The 25020-nt window shown below is 51.5% G+C and overlaps 1 protein-coding gene across 1 annotated transcript in view; it reads right to left on the reverse strand.

The window, feature by feature from the left end:
* Positions 1-25020, reverse strand: part of CDH22 (cadherin 22) — a 56199-nt gene that overhangs the window by 25565 nt on the left and 5614 nt on the right. Inside the window, exons 2-4 of the mRNA XM_015882098.2 lie at positions 8983-9940; positions 5035-5329; positions 1319-1438 (exon numbers count right to left, since the gene is read on the reverse strand). Of these exons, the coding sequence (XP_015737584.1) occupies positions 1319-1438; positions 5035-5329; positions 8983-9207 (640 nt within the window). The 5' untranslated portion in view covers positions 9208-9940. The remainder of the gene's footprint in view (positions 1-1318; positions 1439-5034; positions 5330-8982; positions 9941-25020) is intronic.

Consider the following 25020-nt stretch of genomic DNA (forward strand, 5'->3'; position numbering starts at 1 on the left):
CATTGGAGCAATAAAACCTTTCCAAGTTCAGAGAGGGGGCAGAATGGGGTTCACCAGAAGGATGATCCAGCTCCTGGCTGGTGCCAAAGGCAGACGCAGAGATCGCTCCCTGCTCAGCACAGCCAGCCCTGCCCCTGCCTCCTCCAGCAGCACAGCCACACATGGCACTGCTGGCAGAGGGGCACAGGGCTGCACTGCCATAGAGCTGAGGATGGCTGCTGCAGGCTGTCAGCAGTTTTGCTCTTATGAATCGCAGGCAGAACCGTAAATCAACCCTGCCAGTGTATGAAACAGCCAGTGTATGAACAGCCAGCTTGAGAGTTAAGACACAAAAAGTCAAGGAATCCAGAAGCTTGGACTCCTGGAGTGACATTAATTCTCACCACAGTCCCACAGGGCGCATTTTACTTTATGCCTTAATACTGCAGCATTAATGTTGTTGCAGGGAGCTGAGCCTCTGCACGTCCCGGCTTGTGCATTTTGCTCCCAGTGGTCCCTCTCCATTCCAGCAGCCCCATTCTCAGCCTCCACTCACACAAAGCTGTCTCAGACTAGCAGGATCCCACACACACTTGAGTTCTCAGTGTTTAGCTCGTTGTCTCCTCGCAAATAAAAGGAAAACCAAGAAGATGTGGGAGAGAAGGCAGCCAGGGTGGGGGCACTTTGCAGCCCAGCTTTCAAAACGGAGCTGCAGCTGCTCGGTGCTCTCATCTTTTGACAATTTTTCATTAAACTGAAGGTTCTTTACTGCATGCTTTGTACCTTAAATATCTCTTATTAGCATTTGAGTGTCTTCCCTCCTTAGAAAGCTTGCAAGGTTCCCATTAAGGGTAATGAGAGTCACACTCCTGGGAGGCAAGGAGAATATATACCCCAACATCTCCTGGTTATGGTCTACTCTAACCAGTATGTCAGAGCATCATCTGCTAGGGATTTATTAGAGATGCATTTTACAACGGGCTCTATTATAAGTTATTAAGGAACGGAGCAGCTTCTACTGTTCTTTCATTAAATATTAATAGAGCATTTATAAACCGCTCCTTAATTTGAAGTGTTACCTTTAATCAAAGCCCCGGCGATAACAACGTGGCCTTTGGTAAGGCCCCTCTGGTAGTACTTAAACCTTTCCCAGCTTTTACATGCCCATGGGTGCACTCGCTCTGCGGTTGGTGCAGGCTGGGAAGGGGGTGGTGCAGTTGTAGCTGCAGTTTCCCCCCATCATTGCTGCCCATACCAATGCTCAGCCAGCTGCTCACAGTGCAGACATGCATTGAACCCCCAGGGTGAGGCTCCCTGCAGCTCCCTGGGTGCTGCTCACCTGTTTTGCTGTCCACAGTGAAGTGCTGCTCGCCCTCCAACACGCTGTAGACGATACGGGCACTGCTCCCATATGTGGGGTCATCAGCATCAGAGGCCATCACCTGCATCACAGAGGTGCCTGCAGCAGGGATGAGAACAAAAACTGGAGAGATGTGGATTTCTTAGAGCGTGATCAGAGGACATCCAGTAATACTGCCCCTCTTGTCCCACAGAGCGAGAGGTGGATGGGAATATGGGCCACCTTAGGGCAGGACGTGCTCTCCAGATCAGCAAGTAGCTTTGCTCCCAGCAGTCATCTCACATTTTAGGGTAGCTGCAGGGGAGGAAGAGCTATTGCCTGCCCAGAGCCAGGCACTGAACTGTGTCGTCATGCTCCACACGTAGCAGGGCAGAAGGACCATAAATTGGATAAAAGTCCATCAAATGTCTGCAATTAAGTTATTGATTTCCAACGCTGTCTCACTAAACTGGGTGCTTCACTCCAGCTGTCCCTGAGATGGCTGTAATTTGACATCATGTTCAATTTGACAGAAGCGGGACTCAGGACATGAGAATGGCCTTGGGAACAAAGAATCTGAGGTCCTCAAAGGCGACTGAAATGAGGAAGAAGCTGCTAATCTCACCTACAGACAGCCCTCAGGAAGGATATCTGTGAGGGTCCACCTCCAGCAGCACCCAACCCTGCTCTCCAGGCACAGCACTACCCACAACAGTGCTCAACATATGATAGCAGATTTCTGACCCTGTGGTAAGCACCTCATCCTGCAGAGCCATGCACCCTGGATGGATGCCAGGGGGCAGCAGTTCCATCTGAGTGACCTGGAGGCCTGGAATCAAGGGAAACCCTGATTCTACCAACAATACCATTCACAGCTTGCAGGGCAGTGCAATCCTCAGCACACGCTCACTTGCTGCCCCAGCCTCTGCCAGATGCACAAAAGCGTTTTGAGCATTTTCTATTAAGAAAAACCCATCAGACTGCCTGCAAGTGTTCTGGCTGCACGTTAAACAAAGTCTTTTCCTCTGCTTCTAGTGTGGAGATTAAACAATTTCTCTTCACAGTAATCAGTTTTGCATTCAGCCAGCTTTGTGATGGAGCCAGGGTTTGACCCCGAGTTCCTGTCTGCACAGCCAAATCATCTCTAATCTTGGCGCTACACAGAGAAATGAAAGCAAAATGCATCGACGGAGGAGAGCTGTTCTGATGGAAGCATCCACATTTACCACCATGCTTTCTACCCAGCCCAAAAGCCAGCTCTGGGCTACGCCACCCGCTCTGTGCAGCAGAGATGTCTTGCAGGAGGCAGTATGGATTTGGGCTCATACCTGTGTGCGGCAGACAGCTGTTAAGCAGACCCCAGGGAGCTCATGGAGAACACAGCTAATTTTAGCATCTCCTGCTACAAGGTGAAACTCCTGCCGCTCCCCAGCAGTCAGTTGGGTCCATCCTACCTCCTCTGCAGCTCCTTCAAGACTGACTTGGCTCAGCTCAGTCCTTTGGGGGGTGATGGGCACTGGGGGGGGGGGGGGGGGCTGCGCCGGGGGCACGGGGGGGGGGGGGCGGTGCCCAGCAGGGGATGCAGCCTCAGGGCTGAGCTCTGTGCAGGAACAGAACATGGGGCCAATGCGAGCGCTCCCAGGTGCTGCACAGGAGTTTGTGCAATTCCCTCATTATTCGTTATTCCCTCTTAGGCACCGGGAAGTCAAATGACTTTCCCTCCCAATTAGTACTCCTTCATTATGCAAATAATGTCCTTTGATCTGTTCCTGCTGTCACAGAGCGGATCTGACCGTATTTGTTTTACTTCTCTTTATGCTCCAGGAAGGGACCCACCTCTGGGAGCTGGGACTGTGCTTCTGGCAGGGAGCTGCAGCTGATTGCTGCTGCTGGTAAGAGCAAAGCCACCCACGTGGCCAGCCTTCAGCATGAGCCCCAGGGAGGTCCAGGAGAGCAAGAAGGGGTCACCCTTCACTTCTTAGGTTGGGCTGCAGAGTGGCAGAGATGGGGAATGAAAAGCAGCTCCCTGCAAACCACACCTGAGATGAAGAGCAGCCCTGCTCCCTGGGGCTGACTCATCCTAGCAGAATGCAGCTGAATTAGGGACACAGGTCATCCAGGGAAACAGAGCAATGGACAAGCACTGCCAGCAGGTCTCCAGCCTTTGACCTTGATGTCACAGCCAATTCCAGCCACCCAGCCTTCCTGACCCCGCTTGGCCACTACAGGGGGATGCCTTCATCCACACACAGAACAGCAGCAAGGCATGTTCTGTGCAGCTCCATGCCCAGTGATGGAACTTGTAGCAGCACCACAAGGTGCTGTGTGAAGCAATCCCTGCTTGTTCGCTGGGCTGCTGAGAAGGAGCCCTTCCACCTCCTGGGCTGGCCAGGCTGCAGAGGGCTCGGAGGCTACCACAGGCAGACAGACTTCAGCCCAATAAGCTCTCGGCTCCAGCTCCCCCTGCTCTGAGCATGCAGCTTGGAAGCACATCCCACGCCGTTCACAGCACTTCTCTTTACTTTTAACTTCTGAGTATTTTAATTTGCAGGAATCGCCTCCTTTCATGTTGTGAAACCGTGATTCTTTCTTGCTCTGATCTCCAATTTCGCATAGAAACTGTCTCCTTTGATATGTCTTGTTCACATCAGTCTGTGATCAGGCAGCTCCGTAATTGTTAGCGTTTTTTAAAGAATTGGGATCCTTGTCTAATACTCAGAGCTGAGGATTCTTTGCTTTTTAAAAGTAGTTCAAGCAAAATAGATTAATTTATTTCTTCCCCTTGGGAACGGGATGCCTCCTGCTCTCATGCTGCCTTTCATTGCGCCAGGAGCACATGGCTGCGGTTCAAGGGGTCACCATCTGACTCAGAAGAGGATTAGTGCAGGTAAATGGAAGAGGATGGAGAGCCCGGGGTGCTTCAGGAGTGTCTGCTCCCCATCCACCAACAGTCACCCAGGCAGCAGCTCCTGCACATCTACAGCCACCCCCAGCTCAAGCAGTGCTGCATCCTCTCCCCGTGTCCCTCCCAGCACTCAGGGGAGTGCAGCTCACTGCCCCGCTGCCATCCCTGACGATGGATGCTCATGGCACACACCCCACCTACAGCTGAGCACAGCACCAAGCTGACAGTCAGTGGGGAGCTGGGGGAGCAGGCCAGCGGTAGTATGGAGAAAACCACCTCTATTACATTGGAAATGAATTCCCTGACTTCAGCAATGCGGGAGAGAAACCAGAAAGTGGGCAAGAGGGTGCAGCAGCACTGCCCAGGGGTGTTGAAGGGGACGGAGAGGCAGTCACAGGGCTCTGAGCGCAGGGGGAGACAGCAAGAGCAGCTGCTGAGGCACAGCAGGACCTTGGGCTAATCCAGAGCACAGGTAGCCATGGGCTCCTTGGCTCCTAAGGGCTCATTCCTACCCCTGCCCACAGCACCCAGGATCTGAGTGCTGAACAAAACCAGGGCATCTGGCATCTCCCTGGCCCATCCCCAGGGCACAGCTTAGGGCTGGGGCTGAGCGCCCAGCCACAGGCTGGCAATCAGCTCAGAGGATTTATTCACTTGTTTTTTCTTAAGCTACCTTATTTATTTGTCCCTCTCGGCTTCTCAGCTCTGCTCTCAGTGGGAATCCTTGTGATTTGCAGCCTGGTTTGTGGGGTATGGCAGGCTCAGGGTTTAGTGGCAGAATTGGAGGATTCTCACCCATCAGGACACCTACCAATGGGGGACAGCTCAGCCACGCTGCCGATGTAGGGCCCCTCCAGGAAGCGTGGCTCACTGTCGTTGATGTCCTGCACCTTGATGATGAACTCAGACTCGGGTTCCAGCAGCTGGTCAGTCTGCCTGTCACGGGCCTGAGCCCGCAGTGTGTAGAAGGTTTTCTGCTCCCGGTCCAGGCGTTCGGTGGCGTGGATGTCACCTGTGATCTCATCAATGAGGAAGATGGTCCCCGCGCCCTCCCCAGAGATGGTGTACTTGATGGAGCCGTCCCCCTCATCCGAGTCCGAATGGATCTGCCAGGGAAAGAGCAGAGGGTAGGAGCAGGTTGGGATGAGGAGCCCTGTGTCTGCTCCCCTCTGCCACCACCAGAACACAGAGCAAAGGGGATGCTGCACATGGGAGGGCACAACACTCAGCACCATCAGTTCTGCTTCTGCCACTGTGAGCTCAGCAGGACCCAAACACTGCCGGTACCCACCCACACCACAGACCAAGTGACAGACCTTGCCACGGCGAGGCCAGGAGATGTATGGGAAGGAGAACTCACCATCAGCCCCCTAAAAAGATGTTACCCCATGGCAGGGACTCAGGATGCAACACAAGGCCATTTCTCCCAGGCTGTGCAGCAAACAGGGTAGGAATGCAGCTCAGGTTGGGGTTGGGGAGCCTCATGGCAGAGCTGATGCTGCCAGACATTGCTTTTGGGCAAAGCCTGCAGTGAAATGAGGCGAGACGAGCTGTGCTGAATGAAAAACAGACCCTGGGGAAGGTGCTTTTTGTAGCCAGTCTCCGTTTCATTTTCTAATTAAGACAACGTTTGAAATTAGGAAAAGAAAGGGTAAACAGAAGCTCCTCCTGGACCGGGAGCTGACTGGAATCCAGGCCAGACGTCCAGAGATAATTTTATTGGTGGCATTAAGCTGAGTTATGAGGTTTTTACAATCTAGCCACTTATGAGAAATCTATTAACAGTAACTGGACAGGCAGAATGCATCTTGACAGAGAGCAGCACGGGCGTTAATTGGGACAATCCATAACAGGACAGGGACCTGCAAGGTTTCATCAGTCGTCTTCATTTGCTCCCTGCAATTTCTGCTTAGAATCAGCAAAGTTCTCCCACCAACTCAAAAAAAGAAGAAAAAAAAAGAAAAAAAGAAAAAAAAGGAGAAGAAGAAAAAAAGCTGCCCATTAATCGGCTAATGAAATATGAAAATGTTTATGGGCCATTCAATCTTCCAAACTGCAGTTCTATAATCCACCTTTCAGACACACAGCTCTACCAGCAAGAATTTATACCAGAGCTGCCTCTTTTTTCTTTTCTCTCTTTTTCTTTTTTTTTTTTTTTATGATGCCTTCATTATATTTGTCTTGTTAGATACAGTTTCTATATTTATTTCATGAGTGAGGTGCCTGCACATTGGACAACTCAATGCATTTCATACATTACTGTATTGCTTCCTATCTGAAGGAGCTCCCCAGGCACCCCCAGCACTCAGACCTTTGCTTAAAGCATGGCTGTGAGCCCTGTAGTGTCAATGGGAGTTTCACATTGCCAATAGGGAACTTCCACTGCCAATGGGGATCCCACAGCACCAATAGGTGTCTTCCATTGCCAGTGGGGGTCCCACAGCACCAAGGGGAACCCCACAACTTCCAACCACAGCTCCATGGGGATCAGAGCACCTTTAGGGCTGGTGCACAGAGCATCCTTTCCTAGATCCCCACACACCCCTCCGGCTGTGGGGCATTCATCAACCCCTCCATGTTATTAATATCCCTGAAGTTCATTATTACACCCTGTTAGCAATTGAGCCTTTCTGACAAAGTTGCACCTGTTCTGCTCAGCGCAGGTAGCAGAAAGCTGAGCTTTCCTGCTGAACACCAGGCTGGTGATTAATAATTAGGGCAGAGATCAACCATCCAGCACCATGCTGAGCTCCCAGCACATCCTCTTTACATATTTGCTCACTGCTGACTGCTTGGAGCAGACACCAGCATCCCCGCAAACAGGAGAGCAAGGAAGAAAAATGGAGCTCGGGCTCAAGGGGCCATACAGATTGATTTACAAGGGAAGATTAAAAGACCTAAATCTGTGCTGCTTGGCTAAACAACAACTAATGGGGGAGGGCTGGAAAACTGACTACAGACATCAGGGGGAATGCAGCAGAGCAGATCCCACAGCACTGCTGCACCTCTCCTGGGAGCTCTGGGCTGTACTGTGTGTCATGGGCACCCTCTTGGGGGTCCCCCCTATGCTCAGTGCAGGGACAGCAATGCCACAGCCACCGGTGCACCCATGTGTCCCATTGCTCCCATTTGTTCTATGGGAAAACAGTTCCCTCATCCTGAAGAACCAAACCCAGGAATTTCACAGAGCCATTAATTACTTGCTAATAATTAAATCGAAATTAAATGTGAACAGAGGTGCACATTCCTTATTAAAAGCGATTAAACAGAAAGCACAGATACACAAATAAAAAATGACTCTGGGGCTGGAAAAGAAAGAAAATCAAATAAAAACTAGCCCGTAATAAAGGCGCACTTTGTTTGCTCCAACTCATAAAGCCCGAGTTCATCAATTTTCTTTAAATATTAGCAACTTAATTAAATCTGCTTTTTTCCCCCTTTAATCCTCTCCTCTATCTAAAATAGATCTGTCCACACGCAGAAGTTTGTAACTAGTGCTGACCCCATAATTCTATTTAAAAAAAAAATAATAATAAAACAAAGAAATCCACATCAAACTGACAGCAGCCTCGGGGGAAATTACAGTTCAGAGGAAGGATTAGCTGGAGAACCCAGATTTCAGGGAAATGGGATCGGCCTTTGGAAAAGCACACAAAGGTGTGCGAGGAGCATCCATGGAGGGAGCATCCCATGGGCACTGTGATCCCCCAGCACAGCCTTATCAGTGGGCATCGGTGTCTCCCATCTCTGGGCTCTGGCTGCTTTTGGCCCCAGGGAGCATCACCAAAAGGGAATTGTTCCCAGCACAGCCCGGCTGCTCGTTCTAAGCAGGACGAGTGATGCATTGAATGATGTGAAAGGGGCTGTAAAATGGGTTAGTTTTAGGTTCCTGGGTTCATTTTGGAGATGAGGCCGTTGCTAGGCTACCTCTGGAGTTTGACAGGGCCTGATGCTTCGAGTCACCTCCCAGGGGAGCTGTGAATTAACTGTAACCGCATCGAGCGTCACAGCAGAGGAGTGCGGCTTTCAAGTGTCTGCTGAAATGGACACAAATCATGGCTGAAATTCCACCTGGCCTCCAGCCAAAAAGCCCATTTTCGAGCCTCCTCCAGACTCATAACCTGACAGCCAAAGCCATCAGACAGCCCTGCTGCAGGAGCTCTTGCTTGGGTGTTTTCCTTTGGGGAGAGCCCATGCCCCCATAGGAGCAGCTCTACCCTGGGCTGGGCCCAGCAGCCAGTGCTGCTCTTTCATCAGAACACAGATGACATGCTTCCAGCTCTTGGGAACAACAGGGCACCCTCTGCACAGCTCTGAGAAGGATAAAGTACAGCAACCCCAAGGCAGATGACCACAGGACACCAAGGCCCCACACTAACCTCATCCTGGCCCCAGGATTTCCATGCCATGGCCACAGTAGGGCATCCCCACTGCCAGCCTCGGTCTGCTCAGATGATTAGCATAGAAACAGCTGCAGCTCACAGATCCAACAGCACAGTCCTTCCAGGACCACCAGGGAACCCCAGGGAGGGGTGAGGAAACACAGCCAGCACACCATCCCCATGCTGAGATGGCTACAGGACAAGGAACTGACCATCCCAAGCTGTGCTGTTTGTAGAGCCAGGCTCCTGCCATTCCAGTCCATGCCCTGGCTACTGCTCTAGCAGTGCCAGTTCACCTCACCAGGCTCAGCCATGCTACATCACACCCTGCTCTGCACAGGCTTGGCCAGCCCCAGGGAGACGCAGGGTTGCCTTACCTTCCCCACGTACAATGGCTCCGTGCCCGTGTACTCCTCCACCACAAAGAACTGGTTCCAGACCCAGCCGCGCTTCACTCGCCCGCTGGCCAGCAGTGTGGGATCCCCCGGCTGCCCCAGGCCAGGACCCTCCGCCGTGGTGTGCATGGCCCAGGCCCCCAGCTCCTGGATGGCACAGAGCAGCAACAGCATGGTCCAGCAGCAGCCCTGCAGACCCTTTGCCATCGCACTCTAGGAGGCCGCATGAGCTGCAGATTTCGGACAGGCAACTGGCATCTTTATGGGAAGAGGAGGAGTAAAGTCAACACTGGCAGCGTGGGACTCACTGGTCACTGCAGTGTGTCCATCCCTGCAGCATGCTACATCCTGCAGCTGGACACCTCCTGTTCCAGCTGGCTGTGGTCTTGTCTGCAACTACAGGTGTCCTGGGCCGCCTGCTGCTAGTTCAAGAGCATTCAGCACTGGTGCCTTGCAGGCGGCTCCTGCGTCTCCAGAGAAGAGTCTGGCAGCTTGCATTTGTCCCTGGGGACAGGTTGCACGGCTCTGGGATCAGCTGCAACAGCCGTGCCCGAGAGCGGGGTCACAAATAGCTTGGTGCCCTCCCTGCAGGCAGGCAGCTCCAAAGCCACACACAACACACCGCTGCCCTGGACCAGCATCCACAGGGAGCACAGCACAGCTTCTCCATGGAAAGGTTCACAGAGGATTTAAGTGGATGAGGTGCTGCAGGCAGCCTCTGTTTGTCCCATGGCAGTCCCGCAGCACTGCATGAGGGGTCCAGCAGCACAGGGTTCTGTGTTGCAGACGCTGCTCATGAGCCCATTTGTAAATCCTGTCTTCAGAGGGGTGATATCCCAGCACCTGGTGAAGGATCCTTGGCCCAGCCGACGCCAGTCGCTTCCATCCTCTGCCAGCTCATGCAGAGAGGTGTAGGGCAGACAGCAGCATCTCTGGGAGCCTGGAAAAGGCCAAGTGTTAGTGCTTTTGCAAGAGTGGGGCTCCATGCCTCCCACTGCCCCTGTGCCCTCAGTTGGTACCTCCCCCTTCCCCCCCCACATTGGGTGTCCCACTGCAGTGCCCAACCCCACCGGTCCTGCTGGAGGGAAGCTGGCAGAGCCCTGCCAGTGGGAGCTGCTGGCTCTCCAGCCCCTGCCACCAGCCCTGTGCTCCTGGCACCTCATTTCTCTGCCAGTGGGTTTGGAGAAAGGCAGCTGTTCAAGGATTCATCAGCTGGATGATGTTAAAGCCAATTTAGGGGAAAAAAAAAAAAAAAAGAAAAAAAAGAAAAAAAAGAAAAAAGAAAGAAAAAAGAAAAACCTCTGGAGTAAGCTTCAAGCCATAAATGAGGTGGTAAGAATAAAAAACAAGAGCACTCAGTGAGAGAGCAAGCTTGATAAGGGTCAGGGATAGGCATGCAGCACCCATCCCTCCCTCCACCAACACCCTGAGCTTCCACCAGAGCTCCTCAACACCCGCCAGGCACGAAACATGCTCATCTTCACTGGTTGGAGGAGTTAATCTCTTGCCATCTGTTACTCTAAATAGCAGAGGGAACGTAGATGGACAGAAAGGGGGATCCATCCTGGACCACACATGCGAGGCTCCAGGTATTGCTATCTGCTCCCCAGGGAAGGGCACTGAGCAGCTGCCTGGACCCATGCCCTGCACAGCCCCCTGCAGGACTCCAAACAGCCCAAGCAGCCTAGAGAAGGGGCAGCCAGCAAATATCACCATAGCTGTTCCTTGCCATTTCCCTACTGTGACTGCACCTACAGAGCAGGTTCCCTACAGCATCCAAGGAGGCATATGGTCAGTTCTACAGTTCCCTGTCCAGACAAGCACTGAGAAGCACAGAGCTGCTGACCCAAGGAAGTGCCAGGCATCATTCAGCGCTGCCTACTCCTGGTTCGTGCACAGTGTGTCAGGCAATGCATACAAACACATTTGCACACAAGGGCTCACTCATATTTCACACACACAGCTCAGAGTTCTCAAGCCATCACTCCTCTCTATCCATATTTGTGCCTCATTTGGGTCTACACGTGCCAGGTTTCCCTCAATGTACACATGCCATATTCCGTGCACACATGCACATATCAGCTCTCCCACGTGCAAGCCCTGTGCACTTCACGCTCCAAGAAGCACAGAGTCCCCAGTGTATCTTTTTGTTAGGAGCCACGGTGCAGAAGCACTAACATTCCTCTCTGCCTCTCTGCCCTGCCAGCCTGTTTGTTATTCAGACATATTCACAGTGGCCCCATAAGGTCGGCAGAGATGGCAGAGCTCCCTCTCGCAGCCGCTGCCCCACGAGGTCAGGTTATTCCTGCCAACGTAAAGGGCAGGAATCCCTATAAACAAACACCACGAAGCATTTTACAAGGCAGACTACATCCAGGGGAGTAGGATGATCTGTGGATGGGTGATGGGCTGACTTGTTCCCTCCCACCGTTAGGAGTCTGACAGCATAAAGCGACTGCTCCCTTCGTGGGCCAAACACGGATGTGAAGGAGCTGCCCCACCTGCAGCAGGATTCAAGAACAGAGATTGACAAAGTAACAGGGTGCGTACAAATCTGTTTCTATCATTCCTGCGTGGATACAGAGGAGATACAAATAACAAGACACAAAGTGTCGCTGCCACAAACAGCATCTCTCCAATTCCTCATACCTGGGAAATCCGCAGCTATTTTTGAGTGAGTTCCCCCGACAATGAGAGATGTCAGCAGACCGAAGTTGTGCCAGAGCAACAGCTTCAGGTCGGCACCCGGTACATGCAATATGCATGGGAAGAACACCCAATCCAGCATCTCTCCTCTTGCTACTCTGCAGGCAGTGCCTCCAGATGTGCCCAGAATCCTCTTACAAACAGACTGTACCTGATCAACAGAGCTGCTTGAAGCAGAACTACAGCGTATGTACATGTTCTCAAGGACTGCCACATAAGCAGAGCGTTGGGGAGAGGCCATCACCAGCTGCAGCCATCTCCCCCCATGCCCTGAGGCCATTCAGGCTGCACGGTGTGATTCTTAATGCCCTGCAGAAGCCTCACCAGGCAGCAATAGCACTACAGACATAACAGTTCTGAAGACCTCCTGAGCAACTAAATCCAAAACAGCATCAACAAAGCAGTGAAAGAACAAGCTAAATGCACACACTGAAGCAAGGCAGAATATGCAAGGGTAGGAGATGCTGCAATGGGCCAGCACGGCTCCGGCAGAGCTGGCCCACAGTTCCCAAGGCAACTTGCTCAGCCCTGTTGCATCTGAGCACTCCGTAGAGCAGCTCTGGCTCAACGAGGAGAGTCCCGCTGGGCGCGCATGGGCTGGGCTGCCGTTGCTGTGGGAACCACAACACTGTGCTCCGAGTCCCAGCCATTATGCTGTGTTTTACATTTAACAGATTTCTCATCTTACAGCTATGCCTGAACTACTGTGGTTTGCTACTGGCTGTCTCACACTGACAAAGTTCAGCTCCGTTCGGCTGAGCTGTTTGCAGGCGATAGCAGAGCACATCCCAGTCCCAGTGCACCTCCCACACACTCAGGTCCCAGATTCGACACACCCCACTGTGAGCTCCAGACCTGGATGGAATGTCCCATCCCTGAAGGCATTAAAGGCCAGGTTAGATGGAGCCCTGGGCAGCCTGATGTGGTGGTGGGGCAACCAGTTCATGACGGGGATTGAAACTGTCTGATCTTCAAGGTCCCATCCAACCTCAGCCATTCTGTGATCCTATGATCTTGGTACCCAGAGCCACCTAAGAGTACATACCCAGAGCCACATCTCTGACAAGGTTCATTGCCACAGACAAGATTTTCACACCCTACCCAAAATTTTTCATCTTTTCCTCTTCTGTCACAGCTTCAGGCCATGCCTACGGCCAGCATTGTGTCAATGCACATTTTTCCTTCTGGCTGTCACACCACAGAGCTCTTCCAGGGGCAAAGTACCTGAGAGCCCCACATTGCAGAGTCATAAAATGGTTTGAACTGGAAAGGACCCTTAAAGGGCATCTGGTCCAACCCCCCTGCAGTCATCAGGGACACCCCTCCAGCCTGGCCCTGAGTGCCTGCGCAGACAGGGCATCCACCTCATCTCTGGGCAACCTGTACCACTGCCTCCACAAAGCTGGAGGTACCTCTCCTTCCTGCCACAAATAGTAAAGTGGGAGCTGCTACTTTCTGCAGCCACTCAGCCCCAGCACAGCACCCCGAGCAGCCTGCAGATGCACAGAAGTGCATGCACTCATGTGGCTTTGTGCCCAGGTCCTGCTCTGCCAGGCAGACTCTCACATCACCCCAACATGCCCCCTCTCCTATTGATGCTCCGTCATCCCCACTTCCCAATTATCAGCACAGCTCCCCCTCTCCTCCCTGCAAGAGCTTGTGCCGTTTGTCGGTGTATATTTGGCACAGCCGTACTGTACATCATGTTGACAGTAGAAATTACATCCTGAGCTTATGTTTTACACTCTGCTCTGTCAGGACTCACCGCAGCCCAGTGATCAGGACAAATTGAATAGCATCCCGTCCGTGTCAATATTTATTTCATTTTACAAATGCAGCCCGGTGCAAAGGAAAGCAGGCAGGGGAGGGGGAAGGCATGGACAGACAACAACAGGCAGAGGCAGCACCGCCTGCTCCATCACAGCTCTGCAGCAGTGCCACACCAGAGCAGAGTGTGCCAACCCAGCCAGCACCAGGTAAACACACAAGGAGCTCCAAGCACTGCTGTTGCCCACAGCCATGTCAGAAGGACTGACACACCAGCACCACCCCTGAGATGAGCCCTTATGATCAGCAGAAAACACACAGCTGACAATCAGCTACAAAGGATGCAACAAGGCAGGAAAGTCTCCCTTCCCCCCAACTCTCTGCCAGACTAATGTGTAACCAGCAGCACTCTGCTCCTTACCCCCCACAGCAAAGCATCACCCACTGCACCAGCACTGCACCTGCTGTGCCACAGCTGCAGCTCCACTGCATGGGCAGACATTGCTCATTCCACCCTTGGAAGGCAGAGTTGCCAGGCACAGGGCAGGAGCTCTCTACAGCCTAAGCTTTCTTCTGTCTCTTCCCAACCCAAAGGACAACAGACAGCAACAGCTCCAGCAGGAAGGCAGCCGGTCAGCAAGCACAGCTCAGCCTCAGCCCCTGGGGCTTGATTAGCTTTGGCACTACATAGCTGCTACATGGGAGAGAGAAGAGCATTGGAAGGTGCACCAAGAGGCGGCTGCATATGGACACAGAGCACAGACACAGCTCACAGTGCTGCTCCTGGCAGGCAGAGCTGCAGCCCCCGGAGACAGCTCAGGACAGCAGAGACAAAGGCTCCTGCAGGGTTCCCAGTGCACAGCCAGACATGCAGCAGCACTGCAGCAGCAGTAGAGCATGGTTGGAAGTCCTGTCCAACAACGGGCAAACCTCCAGCAACATGCAGAGCTCTCCACTCTCTGCACAAATGTGTCCTTACCCAGGAGCTCGGTGGGACAGCTCTGCCATCTCTTGCGTGCAGTGATGACAACAGAGAACAGGAGCCCAGCATGGGGCCCAGCACCACCTACACTCACCAGCTGCCTCAGTCACAAGAGAATAGCTGAGGCCATGTGCAAGCAGCAGCACAGCAGCTCTGAGGACCACACTCGTGCCAGCTCAGAGCGAGGCAGCATCCCTGAGCACAAGCAGGCAGCATGCTGGTCCAGCCACACTTCTCTGGGAGACGGAGCAGCAAAAAGTCTGCAGTTATTTACCATCAGATTCTTGTCTCGTACTGCCTGCAGCTCCACACATGCCATGTAACCACAGCTCCTCCTGTTAAACAGGATACAAAGCCACTTAACGCTCCCCTTCCTGGGACACAGGACCAGCTGACACTGCTGTCTGGAATATGGAGGCAACACAAGAACGGCAAGCTTGCTGCAAAGCTTTAAGAAGGTTCATAATCTCTAGGCCTACGGCTAAGATATGAACTCAGGCTCTCTGGAGCTCACTTTCTCTACTGGATATTGTAAGACAAAATGAGGCAAATAGTGTTTTTGTGGGTTTTGGTGTTTTTGTTTTTTTTTTTCCTTTTATGAACTTCTCAAAATCCAGAGAAGAAGGAAGAAAGAAGTAACCTCACCAGATATGAGATAGTGCCAACTCCAGAGCAGGCCAAAGGCAAGGACCTCCCATACCAGCATCCCACATACTACCTCTGACAATTCACCTCAGTGCAACACCAACTGTAACCAGTGTGCCAAGCCCAAGCACCCACCCACATGCTCACATCTTCCCATGGTTTCTCCCTGGCTTCCAAGAGGTATTTTAAGAGCATCTCTGTGGGCTGGACAGTAACACAGCCAGGGCACTCACCAGTTTCAGCCCTATAAGGAACAAGTGCTCTGCACATTGAGCACAATGGGGACCACCATTCCCTCTGTACCACTACTGTACCACTGCCACAATGAGCAAGTGCCTTTGGCTGGAATATATGACTTGCATTTCAAAGTCCATAAGGAGCATCATCACAGGTGAGAGCAAAGGTGGGGGATGCCAAACCACACTGAGAGTGGCCATGGTCATAGCCACTGCACTGCAAGTCCCCATTCCATACCAGATCCCATTCAAGGTCCAATGTTCTGATGAAATAAATCTGGACATTATATGTCTGAATGGTGCCACAGAAAGCAACAGCAGGCTAGAGAGGCTGTCAGCAGTGCAAGCTCAGGAATGCCCCATAGCATCCCTCTGCTGGAATACATTCATGCATGAGGCGCACTCTACTCTGGTGCCCTTTCCAGAATCTCAATGCATTTTACCAATCAAGTAATAGAGAAAAGGCAGGAGATATTGATCTGGGTGGCACACAGCATAAATGTGCGTAAAAATGCCGGAGATAAGTGGCCAAGGGATTCAAAACCAGAGAAGCCTTTTCACTTACGCAGTGAAAGGCCTTTGTAAAGCAGATGAACTGATCCCAAATGCAGGCAATGTGGTTTGGCAAGGTGCCTTTCTGCACATCTTCTGTCCTGAGCCTCTGCCTTTCTTCTGAGGGGAACCTGCACACACACAGCTCAGGTGAAGTTGTTTTCCTAAAGGAATTTCTACATGAACAATGCTGGGCCGTGTGACTAAGCACCCATTTTCTCCCTCCTTTTTAAGTTCAGTTTAATTATTGTCCCCTTTGATGCCGCCTTGAGAAATTCCAATAAAAGAGTGCGGCAACTGTCAGAGCAGGAGCTATTCACAACCTCTTGGCTTCTCATGCTCAGCAGCCACTGTCTGCTATCAGACACACTGGGAGGAAGAGTTATTTGTTCAAGCTCTCACACAAGCAGCGTTTGGAAAAACGTATTTTCAAAGTTCAGGATTTTTTTTATTTTATTTTTTTCCTTCCTATTTTTCTTTTCCTCCAAATCATCTTTGGTCCAAGTTTCAAAGAAATTTTAATTGCAAAGAAAATCTCAAAGTCCGCCTTAGGGAAGAGGTTTTTACAGCCAGAACGGTTTCGCTCTGCAGCAATTCTTTTCCAAAACGGAATTTTCATGCCTTGTCTACGTGAACACAATACTTTTAATTTGCCTTTAAAAACAAACTCAGAGGAGGTGAAAGCAAAGGCAGCTTCCCGCCGCCCTGACTACATACACAATCTCTGCCTACGTCTGAAAGGAACCAACTCCAAGCCAGAAGGAGAAGAAAGCAGAGTGGCTCCGTGCCTGGAGCAGAGCACAGCTGGCTGCACTGTACCCCCCAGCACCCCATAGGTGAGCAGCCAGCAGCAGCACTGCCCAGCTGGACAAGCAGTGCACCTGGACAGACTGCTGTCCCAGCTGAGCACACACATCCCTGCACTGAATGCCAAAAGTCAGATGGGAGAAAACACAGCCCCAGTGAGGATTGCTGTGCACACCCAGACCCGTCCTCCCCATTCAGCACAGCACCTGCAAGCGCCCACGCTGCCCACCTGTTGGACACAGCTCCGATAGCTCCTGGTTGCTCTTTCCTGTGAAGCTGACAAATTGCCTGAAGCGCCAACAAAAAGCAGAACAAGGCACTGGTGCACCCAGATAGGACAGGGCACGGCTGGTTTTCCCCTCACATAGGCAAGCTGTCTGCTAGGACACACCAACTTCTTTGGCAGAGGGAGAATCACAGAACCATTAGAGTTGGAAAAGACTTCCAAAGGCCACCAAGTCCAACTGCCCACGTACCACCAATGTTGCCCACTAACCACATCCCTCAGTCCCACATCCACCCTTTCCTTAAGCACCCCCAGGGACGGGGACCCCACCACTCCCTGGGCAGCCCGTTTCAATGCATCACCGCTCTTTCTGAGAAGAAATTCTTCTTGACATCCAACCTGCACCTCCCCTGGCACATACTGAGGCTGTTCCCTTCTTTCCCATTGCAGGTCCCCAAAGGCTGTGGAGCAGAAGAATCAGCTCTCAGCAGCAGATGGGAGATAAAACCAAGATGGCAAACAAAAACAACAAAAGGAAAAAAACCCTAAAAAGATACATCCCATTGCCACAAGTCCAAATCTGACAAAGATCTGACAAATCTGACAAAGAAAGGGAAAAAACAAGCAGTGAATTCAATCATGACCTGCCAGAAAATGCCAAGAGGGCCCACGTAGGAAGAAAAATCCATAAAGGAAAGGAGATTATCCCAGTCAAGGCTATCGCAAGGAACTTCTGAAGGGTTGGACTGAGCCAAGGGACTGGCCAAACTGCAACTGAAAGGCGGTGCCAAATTGGCTTTAATGCAGAGGTGAAGCTGAAAGAAAGCACATGAAGGAGATGCTTGTCTCTAGCTGGGAAGGCAAACAAGGTGACATTGCTGTTCCTTGCTGTAGCACAGGACATTAACCCAGCACCTCCCTGGCCACTGCCCCTCCATCCCCTGCAAACCAGCAGAGAGGAGAAAGGAACAGCCCCAGCACTGGGATACCCAGCGCAGGGTGAGATGAATCAAGGCTGACAGCCCCGACAAGTGGGCACCTGGATAGGAGTTAAAGGACAGATTAAAATAAAAGACACAAAATGGAATTCTTAGACTTTGACAAATGTGGAGGGAATCGGGTACTTTTAATCAAATGTTTGGCAGATGTATGAATTATTTATCACTCAATATCGTGTGGTTAAATAGAAGATGTTCACAGCTTTCCTACCTACAACTCTCTACCTCACATTTCTACAGAAACTTGTGGGCATCACTGAGCCAGAAGGGCTCCAAGCAGTTTCCTTCTGTTTACTGCTCAGGGTCTGAGGGCAGGTTCAGTTCCCTGGTTAAATAAATGCTATGGCAGGTACACGTCACTCTCAAGAAGGTCTTGCTGCTGCCAACTCTTCTTTCCGATGTGTTTTTTGCTCCTCAATAAGGGCGGTGAGGCAGAGGCACAGAGATGAGGTGGGTGCCCCATCTCTGAAGTCACTTAGGGTCAGGCTGGGGGGCTCTGAGCACTGGTAGAGATGTGGGTGTCCCTGCGCACTGCCTGAGCATGGACTACGTGGCTTTTTAGCGTCCATTCCAACTCAAACCATTCTATGATTTTCTTAGGTGTTCTTGGCAATTTTGTCCCTGGAAACCTCTCTGTCTTATGGTAGGATGCACGTCACCTCCTTCCAGTATATGACATCAGGGAAGTCTCTTCCCAGTCCAACACAGTGCCATTTTGAGATGGTGAGACCTAAGGCAGCACAGGGTCACACTGACTGAAGCCAGGAGGACATAAAGGAGAAAAAGAGAGTAGCAAAAAGCAGGACAAGACTTGGGGGAGCTGCACCACAGGGCTCACGCCTGCAGCTGTGACAGTGCCTTCCGCCCATGTAATAGGATGATCAGCTGCACGCAGCCCAGATCAGAAGCAGGCATTGACTTTGTTGCTGGCACCTCGGGCCGAAAGCAGCCTGTGAAGATGTAAGTGACTTCCTCAGCACCTCAGGACAAGCTCTGCAGCAGTAAACAGCTGTCAGGAAGATGGAAGAATGAGAGTAATTAGTCTCTTTAACGCCAATTTCAGCCTGATCTTTCACACTTAAGAAAACTGTTCCAATGCTTTTCTTATTTTCAGAGGAGCTCATTAAATAAGAATTAGAAGCAAGATAGTATAACAGATAAGAACATTATTTCTGCAACAATAAACCTGCCAAAATCCACTTCTTTGCAGCTGCACTGCTCAGCCTCCCAGGCTGCCCCTGGAATGTCCATCTGTGTGATGCACCAGGCTGGTGCCATCACCATCACATTGCTACCTGGGAAGTACCACCTCAGGACAGAACATGCTGGTATGGGGAAGGGGCTCAGGCCCAAACCTTTCTGCTCTCCAGAAACCACTGAGCAACCACAGAAAGGAAAGGAAGCACCGAACCAGTTCAGGAATCAGGAGGTGACTGAATATCGTGCAGCCTCACTCCTCAAAGGGGAAGAAAAGATGTTTTGTTAAGATGCAGCACTGCTCAGAAAAATCCAGAATTGGCAGGAATCCCTGGAGGCTGAGTCACCTCCTCGGGAAGAACTTCTTGGCCATCAGGACTGCAGAAGTCTACCTGAAAGGCAGCTCCTCCAGGAAGAGCACAGCACCACATCTCTCACCTTCACCCTGCAGGCACATGGCTGAAGGCAGAGGTACCCTAGAAACACCACTGTCCAAGTAGAAGCCAAGCAACAAGCAGAAAGCCCTTCCCTTGGAGGGTCCCTCAGATATGGGGCTGAGTCAGGGAAATGACACAGTCCTACCACAGACCATAAAAAAAAAAAAAAATCATACTAACGCAAAAATCAGAAGCTTTTGGCATCTTGTCTGATAGAATCAACTTTTTATATCCTTCCATGCCCAATAAATTCTGTTCACAAAGAACAAGGAGAAAAAAAGAAGAAGTAAAAGCCTTAATAAATGCTGGAAGAGCAGGGAGCTCACACTGACTCCCAGCCCGGCGTAGCTCCTGGATAATCTAGGCAATAGTTTATTTTTCTCTCCAGTATCATTTTCCCAGCTTGATCTCTACTGTCGCAGTATGATGGTTTCACCCCATTAGCCTTGCTTAAAAAAGTGATCCCAGGACTGTGAGTGTTATTGCCCACATAAATCAGGAGGCTTTGAATACGGAGCACCTTTAAATAAACAGCTGATGGAAGTGAAGTTCCGGGATCATTATTAATAGCTTTTCATTTCTGTGTCCGCTGTGCTGTGACATTCTTTCCCAGCAGAAAGCCTCCGCTTCCTATCCCCAGTACATCTGATCCCATGAGTCCTCCAGTCGGAATGAATGACTGTACCTTTGTGTTAATTGCATAGCCCATTCCACAAACTGAATACTAATATTAACTAGCTATAGGAGGAGGCTTTGCGGAGCGGGAGCAAGAGGATGGTTTGAAGGCAGGCATGCCAGCCCCACTGCCTTCCTGTGTGTGCACAGGGGGGAGAAGAACTTGTCCTCATTTCTCCATAAGCAAGGGCAGATACTACACACAGTCAAGGCTCACAACAGGTCTAAGAGCCCACTCCATTCCCAGACCACCTGCCAAGGAGTGTGCCTTGTGCTGGTGGACAGACACAGCTTCCCCCTGCCCTGCCACACTTCTCACGTGCATCCCCAGACAGATCGATGCCTGTCACTCCACTCATTGCACATAGTTCCTGGCCAAGACCAAAGGTACACAGTCCCACAGAGAGGCAGCCATCCAGAACAAGCCCTGCTGGTGCCTACAGGTGCTTCTCAAAACCTTCACCTGGCCAGATCCAGTGCTTTTCAGTAGCATGCCTTGTCCAGGGAGGGGAACGCTCTCCTCCCTCCCTCCACTTCTGGCAATGAGGAATTGTTCTGACAGCTGCAGGCAGGTGCACAGCAGCGCAGAGCAGATGGGAGCTCCAATTGCCATGGGCAGATCTAATGTCAGCAACTGGAGGAAGGCAAATCACCACCGTGCTCCTTCTCTGGGGGTGATGAGCCCAGGATGAGACCTCACCAAGAGGGACCTTGGCCACCTGTTCTGGGAGCAAACTCTCTCCTGGAGAAAGTGGATGGTAAGCAAATCTGCCAAGGCAACCTGCAGCTTCAGCAACCTTTGCAGACAACCACAAAACCCAGGGCCAGGTGAGGGCTCGTGGTTTTACTGCCTATTGCTCACTCTTCCCCAGATCCAGGTGTCAGCAAGGAGGTTCAGGACACAGGAACTGACACAGGCACAGCAAAAGGCTCCTCTGTCAGAGCCAGAACAGAAGGAAGCACCTGAAAACTGTGAAGCGTGGCTGAACAAAGCTGAAAGAGACCACTACAGACAGAATGCACATTTCTCAGAGGGCTGTAAGAGCGTTAAATCTCTTTTCTGACTTCAGAATGCTTTCCTAGTTCAAGCCTGAATCATTGACACATCACGATGGACGGGCATGGCAGAGCCACATCTCTCTGACAAATCAAAAAGAATAGCTTGGCTTGCTGGATATGATTTGGCAAGCTGGAGACAGTACCCACCTTCCCTTCACAAAGAACTCTGACCACTTTGTCAGGTGGAAAATAAAACTGGATTCCTCCTCCCCCATCTCCAGTGCTGTGTTTGCAGAACATGGCCCAGCACCCAGCAGTCACACAGGACTGCCAATGCAGGAGGGACAGCAGGCACTGCGAGCACTGTGTGTCACTGGGAGCTCTGCTCTCCTCCTTCAGCATCCCACTGAAGTTCATCAGCTCTCAGCAGAGGCCAAACATGTAAAACGCAGTTGGAAAGGAGAACATTTCTGAAAGCTGAGTACATTCGAATGGCATCCACAAGTAGCTTCAGATTTGCGTTCCTACCAGTCCAACATCACGCTGAGGAAGGGACAGACTGGAGCTCTGGGGACAAGCACTGGGCTTAACACAAGTAATGAAAGGAGGCGAATTGGCCAATCCATCAATCAGATCTAAGGGTTCAGGGCTTTGGTGCTGAACTCCATCAAACAAGAGACTCAAATCTCCCCTTCCAACATCCCAGGATGGACACAGGACACACACAGGGCTTTGCACAGGTCTCGTGTCACTACTGAACCCTTCGCCTCCGTCAGTCCTGGCAACAGGGAGACTGTGGGAATCTGCTCTCTCCAACGCACAAGCTTTGAAGGGTCTTTCCTGATGTATCTGCACAAAGCAGAGACCTTGAGGCCTTGCGTGTACGTTCTAATGTTATTATTATCAAAAGAAATAAAGAAGGACATGGTGAGGTGAGAGGCAACAAAGCAGCCCAGGCAACAAAGGGAGACAGAGAGAGAGATTACAGTAGCAACAGGGAAGACAGAAAAGCAAATGGACAAAGTGCATGTGAAAGAATAGAGCCAAGGAGAGATATGCATACACGTGAGCGAGCAGGATCGTGTTGGAACACGTGAGCATGTAATGCACACAGGAGGGGGCACAGAAACCCACACAAGCAGGTGTGGTCCTGCACAGCCCTGAGCCCTTCAGACCCTCCGTGGGTTCACAGACTGTCCCTTGCATACATAGGATGCTGTGACCCACTTCACTCCATCCAGCACAGACCCTCACAGCCATCCTGTGGCAGTGACAATCCTCAGAGCCAAACCAAAGCTGTAACTCAGGCTCCAAGTGCTCTCAGCAGTGCCTGAACCGCTCCTCCCCGGAGCTCCATGCTGGAAATGGGGAGAAGTAGCAGCACACAGACACTTCTCATTGCCTACATGCAAACACGGCTCTCTCCAGCTTTGTCATCCTCACACGTTGCATCTTCGCTTCCTGCTGTCTTTATCATTACATCGCAGACCTTTGCTCCCTCTCCCCTTATTCCTTGGGCTGTTTCACTTCCCCCTCCTTCTCCACTGTTCTCTTTAGCTTTTTTTTCCCCCCATGATGATCATGTCAGAACTCACGCACAAAGCCCCACAGCCCCTCGTGAACGCCTAAAAAGGGATTGGGACACCCAGAGCCCAGCATCCTCATGCAAAGCACTGGAATCCCCACGTGCTCCCTCAGCCCCTCACCAACAGGGCAGCGTGAGAAGCCAGAAAGTCCTTGACTTGGCATAAGCACCGATCTGCAACAACTGAAAACATCCGTGTTATTGCCATCATTTTCATCAAAAATCCAAAGCACAGCATCAGAGAAGACTCTACAAAGAGAATTAACTCTCTCCCAGCCAAAACACAATACACCCCGACTCCAGCCATGCACACTGCCTTCATGTACAGGATAATGGTAGTCCCCAAGCCCCCATCGCTCCTAACACTGAGCTCTGTAAACGTGCCCAAAGCCAACCAAGAGCGGTACCACAAAGGCAGATGTGCTTTTTTGCTCCCTACCATCCAAATAACCCCCTTCTCAGGTCGCTGGGTTAGCAGCAGCCTCAGCAGAGCTTGGGAACACAAAGCAGAGCGCAGACAAAAAGCCATTCTACCCCATGATGCGCATGGAGCTGTACCCACCTCCTGCCCCCAACCATCACAGCCTCATGGTGAACTGACACCAAAACTCACACCTGAATACACAGCGTGATTCAAAACCAGAATAATGAGTCCCAGCTGCTTGGAGTGCTGAGAGTGAACCTTAAGAGGCTCAAGAGTGAACTAGACACAGGCACTGGATCTGCCCAGGCCTCAGCCCATGGCAGGTACATCAGATGCTCAGGAGACAGCCACCGGTCTTAGTGCACAGATAGACCTCACACACACAAAAACACCTCACCCACCAGATACAAAAGGAGAAAGAAAAGCTGGCATTTCTATTTCTAAACATACTTGGGAGGCACCAGATAGCACAGCGATGGAGCAGATAGGAAGAAAGAAAATAGATAGAGATGAGACTCAGTGCCATCCTTTGAGTGCTCACAAGGGAAACGCACGTGCTGCCTTATGGCAGCCAGGACCAGGCAGCGTGCTCCCAGCCCTGAGCCCAGCTCAGCTATGCTTCAAAGCAAGGGCCTTCCAGCCTGCTGCTTCACAGCCCCTCCCTCTCATTTCTATTTTGCAGCAGACAGCTTTTCACAACCAGGACAGCACTTGGCAGGAGCAATACAGACCCAGCTGCAGATTTTCTGGTTCTTGGACAGCAAAAGGCTCAAAAAAGGCCTTCCCAGCAGCATCGAGCTGGACTGGTGTCTGTACCCAGGAACCAAAGAGGGACATTCAGCAGTGTCTGCAGACCCCTGAGAGCAGTCACAGGTCAGATCCTGCCTGTCCAGCTCAACCACAGCAATAAAGCAAGGCTAATTTGCAACAGCTGAGGTAGCTCAGTGCCCTGCTCTGAGGCTTGTTTTTTGGCACTCAGTTTCTCCCTGTCTTATCAAAACAGAGCTGTGATTGGCAGCATCACAGGCAGTCCCAGTCATGCCTCTGCCATCAGACCCACGGAGTACAGGCCAAGTGTCCCACTGTGCTAACCAGGTTAACAAGGACTCTTTGGCAAAAGGCACCAAGCAACTTCCCACAGCTCAGGCACTCTGCAAAGGCACACAGTAAGAAGTGTTTAGAAGTCCCAAAACACATGGCAGCATCACCACTGGCCGCATGCACAGCCAGAGTGGAAGAAGACATATCAATCCTTTTCCCAGCCTGTTAACCAGAAAGCAGCAGCCCCAGCATAGTGAGAAGCCACCACAGTGCTTGCACCATCCTTTGAGCCTCTCAGCACTGTGGCATGAGCTCACATCTGTTGTGGAGCAGCCCCAAACCACCAGCTCATCTAGATGGGGTCACCTCTCAGAGCCCGCCATTACACAAAAATGCCAGCAGCTTTTCCAAAGCCTGTAAATACTCACCTGCAGTTGCTTCTCTACCCAGGGGTGGCCCAGTGCTTGCAATTCATACCTGCATCACATGGCAGTACCAAGGAAGGAAGCAGCACCAGCTGCCAGCACAGCATGCAGGACAAGGCAGGTCTCAAAGTGTCGGACCTCACAGCCCTGACCCACGAGCTCCTGTCTGCCCAGCTAAGCCACTGTCAAGCCCTGGGTGAGGATCAATTACAACCCCTGCAGCCCTGGTTGCTGGGTATTTTGCCTACAGCACCGACACCAGCTGCATCTGCTCAGAGCTCTCTGTGCCCAGCACAGCTGCCCAAAGCCCAACCAGAC

This window comes from Coturnix japonica, chromosome 20 (genome assembly GCF_001577835.2).
Source record: "Coturnix japonica isolate 7356 chromosome 20, Coturnix japonica 2.1, whole genome shotgun sequence".
Taxonomy (NCBI): Eukaryota; Metazoa; Chordata; class Aves; order Galliformes; family Phasianidae; genus Coturnix; species Coturnix japonica.